We start from the raw sequence: 13,479 nt of genomic DNA on the forward strand, positions 1-13,479 counted from the left end.
AGGCCCATCTCCCTATTGGGGGTGGACTATAAAATTTTCACCTCTATATTGGCAGCTCGCCTGCAGCAGTACCTTCCACAGTTAGTTCACGAAGATCAGGCGGGCTTCGTGCGGGAGCGTCAGACATTTGATAATATCCGCCGGACACTTCACCTTATTCAGTATGCTAATCTCAAGAAAATCCCACTTTGTATAATCTCATTAGATGCAGAAAAGGCATTCGACCGGGTGCATTGGCCATTCTTATTTGCAACCTTGAAGAGGGTGGGTATTTCAGGGGATTATTTACATTGGCTATCCTTGTATAGGGCACCAACAGCATCGGTCAGGGTCAATGGGAGCCAGTCATCCACGTTCCCGCTGAGGCGAGGCACACGACAGGGCTGTGCCCTGTCGCCTCTCCTCTTCACCTTGGCGGTGGAACCACTAGCAGCATACATTAGATCACAACCGGATATTAGGGGATTGAGGTTGGGACCAATAGAGACTCGGAGTTTGTTGTTTGCGGATGATATTCTTCTCACACTGACAGACCCCGTCAAGTCACTTCCCATTGTAGGGGCGGCCCTGCGGGACTATGGCTGGGCGGCTGGATTTAAAGTCAATATGGAAAAATCAGAAGCCTTAAATATTACTATACCAGCAGATCAAATGGGGGAGCTGCAAGCTCATTTTCCCTATCGATGGGCGCCTAAATCAATTAAATATCTAGGAGTAAATATTACAAAACGATGGGAGGGACTCTATGAGGCCAACTTTCCAGCAAAGGTACGGGAGTTATTTCTGGAGTTGGATAAATGGGAGGGATTGACGATCTCGTGGATGGGGCGGATCAGTGCAGTTAAAATGATTTTACTGCCCAAAATATTATATCTATTCATAGTGCTACCTATCCCGTTGTCCGACAAATTCTTTAGAGGCCTGCAGCGGAGAGTTTTCTCCTTCATTTGGAAGCGGAAGCCACCACGGGTGCGTAGGTCAGTAATGCATCAGCCACGGGCACATGGGGGTATGGGAGTACCTTCATTTCTGCTTTATTACAGAGCGGCCCACCCCCGTATCCTAGCTGAGTGGCATAATGGGAAAGCGAAGGCTTGGAAAGTTATGGAGCAGTCCTGGTGCGAGTTCCACCCATTAAAGGCCATACCCTGGCTACCTGATAGGGAGCTAAAAGAGATAATAAAGGTGGTCCCTCCACTGGTAGGGGGGCCCCTCACCACATGGAGTAAAATTCACATTAGCTTTTTTCGTGGGCATACTTTTTTCCTGCACATGATGATCAGATACGCGCCGGGATTCTGCCCGGGATCCTCAGATCACTGCTTTAAGAAGTGGGAACAGAGGGGACTGTGGGAGCTGGGTCAGGTGTGGGAAGACGGGGAACTTCTTACTTTTGAGGAAGTGCAGGAGGAATATGGGATTCCTGCCTCCAACGCCTTTCAGTTCCGCCAATTAAGAGATTTTATTCTGAGGCGTACAAAAGAAGAGCTGTGTTTGGAGGAAACACAATTAGAGCGGGCACTGGCTGGAGGAGGAGGAAGAGGAGGGATATCTAGATTATATAAAGCGCTCCTATTACAGTCGCAGCCCATCCTGCACTACACACAGAAGTGGGAAAAACTATTGGGGGTGTCTTATGAATACCATATGTGGGAAAGGGTGTTTACATCTTTACTTAAAGTGTCAATCTCTAATGCATTGGTAGAAAATGGCTATAAAATATTATATTGTTGGTATTACACACCGCAGAGACTAGCCAAGATGTTTAAGGGGGGGTCTGCTCTCTGCTGGCGCCAATGTGGCATGGAGGGTGACATGGTCCATATCTGGTGGGCTTGCCCGCAGGCTCAACAGTATTGGATGAGGGTTCTGAAATTGATTGCGAGTATAACAAAAATTGTTTTTCCCATGAAAATGGACCATTGCTTGTTACACATGCGACTTCAGGGCAGCAAAGCACACGCGCACCAATTGGCCACTCAGATATTGGTGGCCAGCAAACTGGTGCTGGCGGCGGCATGGAAGCAGCAGACTCTGCCGGGACTGAAGTCGATTCTGCGCAAATTAGACTATATTCAGCTGATGTCTAAGTTGACTGCGATGCGTCTGGGTCGCTTGCTGCCATACCACCGAATTTGGGACCCCTACATGGAGTGGTTGGCACGACCAGACTCTACCCTGACAATTCAATAGGGGGGAGGGAGGGAGGGGGAGGGGGGATGGTGGGAAAGGGGGACATAAACAGTTGGTTAAAAATGTATTGAAGATGTTATACTGATATGTTGGAGGGTGTCCGACTGTGTACTTGAATTTATGGTTGTATGTTGGATCTTTATTCAATAAAAATTGGAAAAGTTAAAAAAAAAAAAAAAGAAGAAAATATTGGGACGATCAAAAAATTTAAAAAATGTAGGCAGCAGAATAAAATTACAGGGACTCCCCATAGGTTGTAAAGGCCCTATCTCTTTCCACTAAAAATTCTAGGGGTGCTGTTAGACAAAAATATTAGTTTTCAACCACAAATTTCCTGTATAGTTAAGTGTTGTTTTTTTAAAGCTCGGGATGATATATTCTATAGATTGTCTCTTTACCATAGATGCTCTTCACATCCTAACTTATTCACTGATCTCTATTTTGCATTACTGTAATGCTCTTATATGGTATCCAAGCTAGTGACAACTGTAGACTTCAAATAGTACAAAACTTGGCTGTAGCGCTAGTGACTACATCAAAGAAATTGGATTCTATATCCTTGCTCCTCCAAGAAGAACATTGGTTATCAATTTCCCATAGGATCTCATAAAATCCTGCATTTTGTATTCAAGATACAAAACTGGGCCCCTCTATATCTCTATTTGCCGATACCCTATTCTCCTTCCGGAACGCTCTAATCTGCGTAACATAAATGCCTAGTAATTCCCTCATTTAGACATGTTTGCTTTGATTTTCTTAGAACCAAAATCTTTAGTGTGATAGACCCCACATTATGGAACGCTCTTCCTCTTTAACTTCATCTTGAAAGGTCTTCTGAGAAATGTAAAAAAAAACAAAAATACTTTCCTGTTCCAAGATGCTTATAGTGAACCTTTCTTTATTTGTTCTGCTTTTTGCTGCCTGTTGAGGGTGGCTTCATGCAATATAGCACTCAGCCGATCTTACAGAAATGGAGTCCTCCCTCTGTCCTATTAAAGATTATTTTTTCCTTAACTGGCTCCAATACATTTTAATGATTGTAAACTGCCTTGAAAGATCCCTGAAGGATGGTATATCAAATACATAGGAAATCAAATACGTTAGTGTTTAACTTTAAAAAAGGAGGCTATGATAAAATGAGAAGAACGGTGAAAAAAAAACTTAGAGGAGTGACTTCAAGGGTCAAAAATTTACATCAGGCGTGAATGCTGTTCAAAAACACCATCCTAGAAGCCCAGGCCAAATATATTCCGCGGATTAAAAAAGGAAGATGGAAGACCAAACGACAGCAGGCATGGTTAAAAAGTGAGGTGAAGGAAGCTATTAGAGCTAAAAGAAAATCCTTCAGAAAATGGAAGAAGGAACCGACTGAAAATAATAAGAAACAGCATAGGAATATCAAGTCAAATGCAAAGCGCTGATAAGGAAGGCTAAGAGGGACTTCGAAAAAAAGATTGCGTTGGAGGCAAAAACATAGTAAAAAATTTTTTTTAGATATATTAAAAGCAGGAAGCCGGCAAAAGAATCGGTTGGAGGCGATCAGGGAAGACAAAGCCGTAGCACAGAGATTAAATGAATTCTTTGCTTCGGTCTTCACCGAGGAAGATTTGGGTGGGATACCGGTGCCAGAAATGGTATTCGAAGCTGACGAGTCGGAGAAACTTAATGAATTCTCTGTAAACCTGGAGGATGTAATGGGGCAGTTCTACAAACTGAAGAGTAGCAAATCTCCTGGACCGGATGGTATTCATCCCAGAGTACTGATAGAACTGAAAAATGAGCTTGCGGAGCTATTGTTAGTAATATGTAATTTATCCTTAAAATCGAACGTGGTACCGGAAGATTGGAGGGTAGCCAATGTAATGCCGATTTTTTAAAAAAGGTTCCAGAGGAGATCCAGCAAATTATAGACTGGTGAGTCTGATGTCGGTGCCGGGCAAAATGGTAGAGACTATTATTAAGAACAAAATTACAGAGCATATTCAAAATCATGGATTAATGAGACACAGTCAACATGGATTTACTGAAGGGAAATCTTGCCTCACCAATCTACTACATTTCTTTGAAGGGGTGAACAAATATGTGGATAAAGGGGAGCTGGTTGATATTGTGTATCTGGATTTTCAGAAGGTGTTTGACAAAGTACCTCATGAAAGACTCCAGAGGAAATTGGAGAGTCATGGGATAGGAGGTAGTGTTCTATTGTGGATTAAAAACTGGTTAAAAGATAGAAAACAAAGAGTAGGGTTAAATGGTCAGTATTCTCAATGGAGAAGGGTAGTTAGTGGGGTTCCCCAGGGCTCTGTGCTGGGACCGCTGCTTTTTAACATATTTATAAATGACCTAGAGATGGGAGTAACTAGTGAGGTAATTAAATTTGCTGATGACACAAAGTTATTCAAAGTCGTTAAATTGCGGGAGGATTGTGAAAAATTGCAAGAGGACCTTACGAGACTGGGAGACTGGGCGTCTAAATGGCAGATGATGTTTAATGTGAGCAAGTGCAAAGTGATGCTTGTGGGAAAGAGGAACCCAAATTATAGTTACATCATGCAAGGTTCCACGTTAGGAGTCACGGACCAAGAAAGGGATCTAGGTGTCGTCGTTGATGATACGTTGAAACCTTCTGCTCAGTGTGCTGCTGCGACTAAGAAAGCAAATAGAATGTTAGGTACTATTAGGAAAGGAATGGAAAACAAAAATGAGGATGTTATAATGCCTTTGTATCGCTCCATGGTGCGACCGCATCTCGAATATTGTGTTCAATTCCAGTCGCTGCATCTCAAAAAGATATAGTGGAATTAGAAAAGGTGCAGAGAAAATGATAAAGGGGATGGGACAACTTCCCTATGAGGAAAAGCTAAAGTGGCTAGGGCTCTTCAGCTTGGAGAAAAGGCGGCTGAGGGGAGGTATGATAGAGGTCTATAAAATAATGAGTGGAGTTGAACAGGTAGACGTGAAGCGTCTGTTTACGCTTTCCAAAAATACTAGGACTAAGGGGCATGCAATGAAGCTACAATGTAGTAAATTTAAAACGAATCGGAGAAAATGTTTCTTCACTCAACGTGTAATTAAACTCTGGAATTCGTTGCCAGAGAATGTGGTAAAGGCTGTTAGCTTAGCGGAGTTTTAAAAAGGTTTGGACGGCTTCCTAAAGGAAAAGTCCATAGACCATTATTAAATGGACTTGGGGAAAATCGACTCTTTCTGGGATAAGCAGTATAAAATTTTTTGTACTTTTTTGGGATCTTGCCAGGTATTTGTGACCTGGCTGGATTGGCCACTGTTGGAAACAGGATGCTGGGCTTGATGGACCTTTGGTCTTCCCCAGTATGGCAATACTTATCTACCGAGGCACTGCATTACTTACCTTTCTATCCTGTGAGGAAACTCCATTTACCACCCATCCTATGCCGGCTGTCAGGCAGTCAACCAGTTCACCAGTGTCAAAGGCCTTACTGAAATCCATGTAGACTACATCTAGCGCCATGTCCATTATCCAGTTTTCTGGTCACGCAGTCAAAGAAATCGATCAGACTCGTTTGGCATGATTTTACTTTGGTGAAACCATGTTGCCTCAGATCTTGTAGCCCGTTGGATTACAAGAAACCCACTATCCTTCCTTAAGCAGCATCTCTATTACCTATAGCTTCCAACTTCTTCTCTGTCTTCACTTTTGTGAAGAGGAACCATATTTGTTCTTTTCCTATTCCACAGAACCTCCCCCATTGCCAGGAATTTATTAAACAAATCCTTAAGAGAGCCTGTGTGATGGGATGCATGTCCTGTCATGAAGGAAGGGGAGACTCTGGTCCCAGTCAAATCCTCCCAAGACTACCTACAAAAAGGCAACTTGGGTATAGTCCACCCTAGGTTGGTGAGGGTGAACATCAAGAACCAGCTCAGGTAGCAGTAGCCAATTAGAGAAGACTACGTGGTGCTGACCAATAAAGACCAACCCATTCCAAATGCATAGAACTTGTTTCCTGAACACAGAGTGCTAGGAAGTGAACTTACGAGGCTAATTTGCATGTGATCTACATGGGTCAAAGAACTTAATGCTGGCCTAGTTTTTGGACCCTAAGGGCAAGGAGGCCCAGGGTAAGAGACTAGGACTTCCTCAGGCTAGTCAGGACCCAGAAGGTGTGGAGAAGGGAGGATTCATCTCACTCACCCTGAGTCAGGAAGGGGGGCCTGGCTAGGACTTAATGGCCAGGGAACCCTCAACCCAGGAAGATAGAGCCAGACCTCTTCGTTCTCTGGAAGGGAAAGGTCTTTGGGGATGCAACCGGACCCTAGGAGGATTGCTGTTGGACTCTTGGCCTACATTGTTGGTAGGTGGCGGAACTGCTTTTGGACTCTCAGCCTACATTGTCGGTAGGCGGCAAAATTGCTTTTGGACTCTTGGCCCACGTTACCGGTGAGCGGCGGATTGCTGTGGAAACTTCAGCCTGTTGGTAGGCAGCGTCTGCATCACAGCCCGCCAGAACCTCTTTGAGCTCCCTTAAGATACATATTGTATACAAAGAGATTCCGTCTTAATGCGCAGTATTTCTAGGGCCTCAGTATGCTCATCAGCACAGGTCTCCAAGTCCTCCACTCTTGCACCCAAATCTTGTCCCGCATGCTTTTCGACTCTTGGTACAGTTCCATGAAATAGTACTTAAAACTTCAAGAGGCAGCTGCCTCCTGTTGTTCAGCTGCCAACTGCAAGGACTCCGAATCAGACAGGGAGAAAGGTTTGGGTCCTGGCTTATGGGGGAGCTGACCACCTCCTTAGTAGCAGACTTAGTTTGGAAAGCCATAACATCGTCTCTCCAACATTTCAGAACTACAGGTAAGGCTAATGCAAAGGCGAATGGCAAGGGATTAGGCAAGTTAGTGGGGAAGCAGGAGCTCAAGGATCAGGCTGCCATTCAGAACATGAACACCACTTCTTTTACCTTTATTTTGTCAGCGATGTACGATGTTCCTCCTGATATTCCAAGAGAAATGGGTTATGGTTTTTTGAGAGAGAGATTATTTATAGCAATACTACATACTTTTAAGCACAAGTTTAAAAGCTAGTGCTGCAGGTAAAGCAGTATTTTATGCACAGAAATAGGCACTTCAAAAATTGCAAATCAGATCAGCATTTTAAGCTTCTTTTTTGCCTTTTGACAATAAAAAGCATTTATTAAAAAAAGAAGTTACATGTGAAAAGCCTGTTGACACCTCACTACCCTAAATTAACTGGAAGCATTCCAGGAGCAGGCTTGAGGAAGAGTTAAAATTTATTTGCACTTTCTTGAAAGTACATTTGTATGCATGTAAAATAACCCTGAAAACGTGTATGCTAACAAGCAGGTGTGAATCTAAGCACAAATTCTCTGGGGTAATTTTCAAAACTGTAATATGCACACATTCATTTTGAAAATGTATGTGCATGCTATTTACCTGTGCACCGATTTATATAATCGCCTCGTTTGCCTTGTTTCAACTATTATTATATATAAAGGAAAGGTGGGCCCCATGACATTTCATGCAGCTTAACATAAGAATTGCCATACTGGGCTAGACCAAAGGTCCATCAAGTCCAGTATCCTATTTCCAAAGGTGACTTATTCAGGTCACAAGCACCTGGCAGGATTCCAAAGTAGATACTTTCTGTGTTATTTACTCCCAGGAATAAGCAGTGACTTTCCCAGGTCTACCTTAAGTTTATGGACACTTACTCCAAGAATTGTTCTACATTTTTATTTTAAACCAGCTACTTGTTTTTGCCACATCTTCCAGCAACAAGTTCCAGAGCTTAACTATGAATTGAGGGAAAAGCTATTTTCTCCTATTTGGTTTATATGAATTACTTTGTATATACCCTCTAAGGCAGGGCTTCCCAAGCTGTAGGTCAGGACCCAAAATGGGGTCACACAAAAATCTACCTTTGGGGTCACAACCTAGGTGAGCTCTCCATAGGTAAAGGTGTATCATTATTCTGCACCTCCAGGGGGACACACAATTTTATTTGGCTGCAACTGTGGGGTCCGAGCCACAAAAAGATTGGGAAGTACTGCTATAGGACAACATTATTTCACTTTTCAACTAGAAAGTGACAAGATATTTAAAGTTTGACCTCAAACTAACAAGGATGTAGTGTTTTGTGGAGCTATGTTTCAGATTTTCCTGGATATGGCAAGGGCAACTCAATTGCACAATAAAGCGAAGACACCTTTAGCAGGTATTCTCCGAGGACAGCAGGCTTCATATTCTCACAAGTGGGCGACGCCGATTTGAATTGCCCAGTCCAGCATTTTGCCAAGCTAAAAAGGGAGCTTTGCGTGCGAGCTGTGCTCCACCGCACAGGCGCAAGTGTCTTCCCACCAGTCACGCAAACACGGTCTCCGCAATTTAATACTAAAGCAAAAAATAAAAGTAAAAATAACCTAGGAGACAACTCCAAAGGGAGGTGGGAGGGACTGTGAGAATATGAAGCTTGCTGTCCTGGAATACCTGCTACAGGTAAGTATCTTCACTTTCTCTGAGGACAAGCAGGCTTCTATATTCTCACAAGTGGGGAATCCCTAGCATCCAGGCTCACCAAAAACAACAAACATTTGTCAATTGGGCCTCAAAATGGCAAGGACATGACACAGATCAACCTGAAACTATATACAACCTGAATGAGAGTGCAGCTTGGAACAGAATAAAATGGGCCTAGGAGGGTAGAGTTGGATTCTAAACCCTAAACAGATCCTGCAACACTGTCTGCCTGAACCAACTGTCGCGTATTGTATCCTGCTCAAGGCAGTAATGTGATGTGAATGTGTGGACTGATGACCGTCGCAGCCTTGAAAATTTATTCAATGGAGGCTGACCTCAAGTGGGCTACCAATGCATCCATGGCACTGACATTATGAGCCATGACATGACCCTCAAAGGGCAGCCCAGCCTCGGCATAAGTGAAGGAAATGCAATATGCCAGCCAAATTGAAATGGTGCATTTCCCAATGGTAACCCCCATCCTGTTGGGATCAAAAGAAACAAAAAGCTGGGCGGACTGTCTGTAGGGCCTTGTCCGCTCCATATAGTACATCAATGCTCTCTTGCAATCCAAGGTAAGCAAGCTGCTTTCGCCAGGATGGGCATGAGGTTGGGGAAAGAAGGTTGGAAAGACAATCAACTGGTTCAGATGGAACTCTGACACCACCTTTGGCGGGAACTTAGAGTGAATGCGGAGGACTTACTCTGTTGTGATGAAACTTAGTATAAACTGCATCCACTACTAAGGCCTGATGCTCACTGATCCACAACCACCAAGAAAACGACCTTCCAGATCAAGTGCTTCAGATGGCAGGAAGTCAGTGGCTCAAAAGGACTTTCATCAGCTGGGTAAGAATAATGTTGAGATCCCATGACACTGGTGGAGGTTTGACAGGAGACTTTGACAAAAGCAAACCTCTCATGAAGCAAACAATTAAAGGCTGTCCAGAGATGGGCTTACATTTTACATGTTGATGATAGATAAGCACTAATTACACTAAGGTGAACCCTTACGGAGTTGGTCTTGAGACCTGACTGACAAGTGTACAAGGTATTCAAGCAGGGTCTGTTTAGGGCAAGTAAGGGGATCTAGGGCCATGCTCGCACACCAGACAGCAAACCTCCAATATACGTTGTATCCCACACCAGCTTAGGATTTGAACTATACTGCTACAGCAACTACAGAATAAGAGCAGTCCCTATGGAGAAAAACTAAACCAAAAGGATTTAAACTATTTTAATAGGAGCCTACAGGTGCATTTGTTTGTGACATGCAGTGTACTTCCACTAGCAGGGAAATGGTTAAGGAACTTTAGCCAAAATGTTTCCCAAGAACTGCAATAAAAATTCAAATTAAGAACCAAATTGCTCTTTTTATCTAAATTAGTCACAATAAAAGATTTAAAATCCTTACATTCAGGAGATCTTTTCTGCCACTGGTTGCATTCTGCAGTTAGAGCCTTCACTTGCATCATTAACAAAGTAAGCTAGTAATAAAAAGAAGAAGACATCACATCATGAAGTGTGGTTTCTATTGATTCAAAACATATTTACTTACTTACTTTTTGTTCATTAATTGAAGACAAACTTGGACATTCTGTCTAATTTCCTTAGAGATGCTGAATAGAACAGGACTGGCCTAGTGGTTAGAGAAATGGGGCTGAGAATCAGAGAAACCAGGATTCAAATTCCACTCTTCTCAATGACACAGTTTATGACCTTGGGCAAATCACTCTCTCACCACACAGTTTCAGGTGCCCATTTTATAAATTGTAACTGCTAGGACATTGGTATGATGGGCAGTATAACAAACGATTACAGTAAAGTACTAAATAGAGTTTAGGAGCCGACTTCACTCCCCTGACTCCAGATCCATTCTCTGCAGGAGAAAACTGTGAAACGCAATCTGCTTAACATCCCTAGAGAGAGGGAAGGTGCACAATGAGCTAATGGAGATCACCCTGAAATAAGTGCAAACTGGGTGAGACACACATGGGACTGTGCTCAAGATACTATGTACAATCCTAGAACATGCAGAAAGCACGTACAGGGCAGACATAGAAATAGATGATTTGGACACTGGGAGCAAGGCCTTAAGCTCATTTTCTTGTTCTTCTGTTTCTGCGATGGAAGTACTAAATTGCACCTCAAGATAAATCAGAGGCCTAGAGGTCTCACACCTACAGAACCTTAACTGTAGCTAAACGACTCCACTGTTCTGACTCAGACTTGAATAGTCAAATGTCTGAATAAAGGAAAAATAATTTTCCCTTGCTGCATAGAGAGGTATCTACAACCCCTTGTAGATAGGTATCTGGACTGGAGTTATAACAGAAAAGGAGAGCCTGAAGCTGTTGGTGAGGAATACAGCATTACAGGTCTGAGAAATATCCTATCCAAGGGTTACTATCAGAAAAAAGGGAATGCCCCATGCATCCATACGGAAAATTACCTGAAAAATCTGCCATTCTGCATAGCGACTACCAAGAACAGGTGTACTCGCAGCCTTATCTGGGAGACCTAAAACAAATAATTCTATATCCTAGACCTCTCTTCAAGGCAAAAGGAGCCCCCAAACCAGTGGCTAATAGCAAAACTTCCCAGATGTCCTTTGGGACAATGGTATTAGGCTAGTTCTGACTTTTAAGTTGCATCCAATCATCCATTGAGAATATGCAAGTGCTGTGATGACGGAATATGCCAAAACACAGCATCCACAAGGAGGGGTCTACTCCAGCTGAACCAATTCCCACTGCAGCTCTTTGTGACTCTGGGCAACTCAATTAACCCTCCATTGACCCTGGTACAAAATAAGTACCTGAATATATGTAAACCGCTTTGAATGTAGTTGCAGAAAACCTCAGAAAGACGGTATATCAAGTCCCATTTCCCTTTCTGATTATTTTCTTGAACTGTATTGCTTGTAGGCTTTTAATTCACATTGACCAGAACTAGCATTTTGGAGGGAGTAGAGGGGGGGCTATGGTGGAGAGGGTTATGGTAAGTATTACTGGGCAGTCTCTTTACTTTGATACATTGAAAACTTCTGCTCAATGTGCTGCTGCGACTAGGAAAGCAAATAGAATGTTGGGTATCATTAGGAAAGGGATTGAAAACAAAAATAAGGACTGCACCTCGAGTATTGTGTTCAATTCTGGTCGCCGCACCTCAAAAAAGATATAGTGAAATTGGAAAAGGTGCAGAGAAGGGCGACAAAGATGATACAGGAGATGGGACAACTTCCCTATCAGGATAAGCTGAAGCGGCTGGGGCTCTTCAGCTTCGAGAAAAGGCAGCTGAGGGGAGATACGATAGAGGTCTATAAGATAATGAGTGGAATGGAACGGGTCGATGTGGAGTGTCTGTTTACGCTTTCCAAAAATACTAGGACAAGGGGGCATGCAATGAAGCTGCAGTGTGGTAAATTTAAAATGAATCGGAGGAAATATTTCTTCACTCAACGCGTAGTTAAACTCTGGAATTCGCTGCCGGAAAAGGTGGAGGAAAAAGCCATAGAATGTTATTGAATGGACGAGGGAATAATACAGTATTTCTAGGATGGGCGGGACAAATTGCTTGTTCTTTTGGCCGCTGTCGGTGACAGGGTGCTGGGCTCGATGGACCCTTGGTCTGTCCCAGCATGGCGATGCTTATGTAGTTATGTACTTAACTTTTCCAAGAGTTACTTCTTAGAGAGGATAAAACTGCACAGCAAGAACAAAACTGAAGTGTCCCAATTTTTAACGTAGTTTAATTTTATTTATCGCTCTCTTCTCTTTTACTTTATGATTTTCTAGTTCCTTTCTCATTTCCATAAATTTTGTAATTGTTCACCACTCTGATGTGTTTGGAAGGACGGTATATCAAATTTCATTAAACTAAACTATTGTGGCCTTATCTTGAACAAGCCAGGATTAAATCATATGAGGAATACAACTGAAGGAGCTCCTAGCATAACTTATCTCCACTGTGTGAGACTCACTAACTATGAATCTTTCTGGGAGCTTCTGGTCCTCATTTAGGAAGGCTTGAGAACTCCCTCCTCTGCATAGCGTTTCTGCAGAGATGGTCACCATTGATTAATCCAAAGTAATCTAGTCTACTGGTTCTCAACTAGAGAACGACTGAATTTCAGTTTTGGTTGTGATGCCAAAACCAGACCAAAATCTTTTTTTTGCCTGATTTCAGTTTTGGCTGAAAGGTTGTTATAGTTTTCAGCCATGTTTTCAGTTTTGGCTGAAATGACCATGTGTTTTTGGTGGAAGGTGAAAATTGTGCTTTGTCCTGTTTGTCTCCCTTTCTCCTTGTAGAAGGGGGAGGCACGTGGGGGGAGGGGGGGTCCAGGATGCAGGGCAACTGCTGTTTGGGTGAGTTGCCTCTCCTCCTGGAACCTCCCACCAAAGCGCCTCCTTCTTTTAACCATAGGCTCATGTAGGCCTACCTTACAATCCCTGGTCATCTAGGGATGTAGTTAGAGCAGCAGCAGTGCCCAGTTATTCCTACCCATTTTGGCTTTGCTTTCAAAATGGCTGCCATGACTGGGGCATCGCTCCTGTCCCAACTACACCACCAGGGATTGTAAGATTGTCTGGGGGGGAGGGGAAAGGGGCTACTGTTTCTACTTTGTTTTGTTTTTGGTGGGGGGGGCAGGGTTGGTACTGCAATTGTAAGTCACGGAGTTATGATCTTGCACAATAGTTAATTTAGTAAGAAAAGTGTTCCAAATAAATGTTTTTGATAAGTTAATAACATTTTTTAAGTCTGTAC

General features: G+C 43.1%; 1 protein-coding gene across 3 annotated transcripts in view; it reads right to left on the reverse strand.

Moving 5' to 3' along the window:
* Nucleotides 1-13,479, reverse strand: part of CENPK (centromere protein K) — a 75,808-nt gene that overhangs the window by 43,705 nt on the left and 18,624 nt on the right. For all 3 annotated transcript variants that reach the window (XM_030193185.1, XM_030193187.1, XM_030193186.1), the window contains exon 5: nucleotides 10,127-10,199. In XM_030193185.1, coding sequence (XP_030049045.1) covers nucleotides 10,127-10,199 — 73 coding nt within the window. The remainder of the gene's footprint in view (nucleotides 1-10,126; nucleotides 10,200-13,479) is intronic.

The sequence above is a fragment of the Microcaecilia unicolor genome, chromosome 2, assembly GCF_901765095.1.
Source record: "Microcaecilia unicolor chromosome 2, aMicUni1.1, whole genome shotgun sequence".
NCBI classification, from domain to species: domain Eukaryota; kingdom Metazoa; phylum Chordata; class Amphibia; order Gymnophiona; family Siphonopidae; genus Microcaecilia; species Microcaecilia unicolor.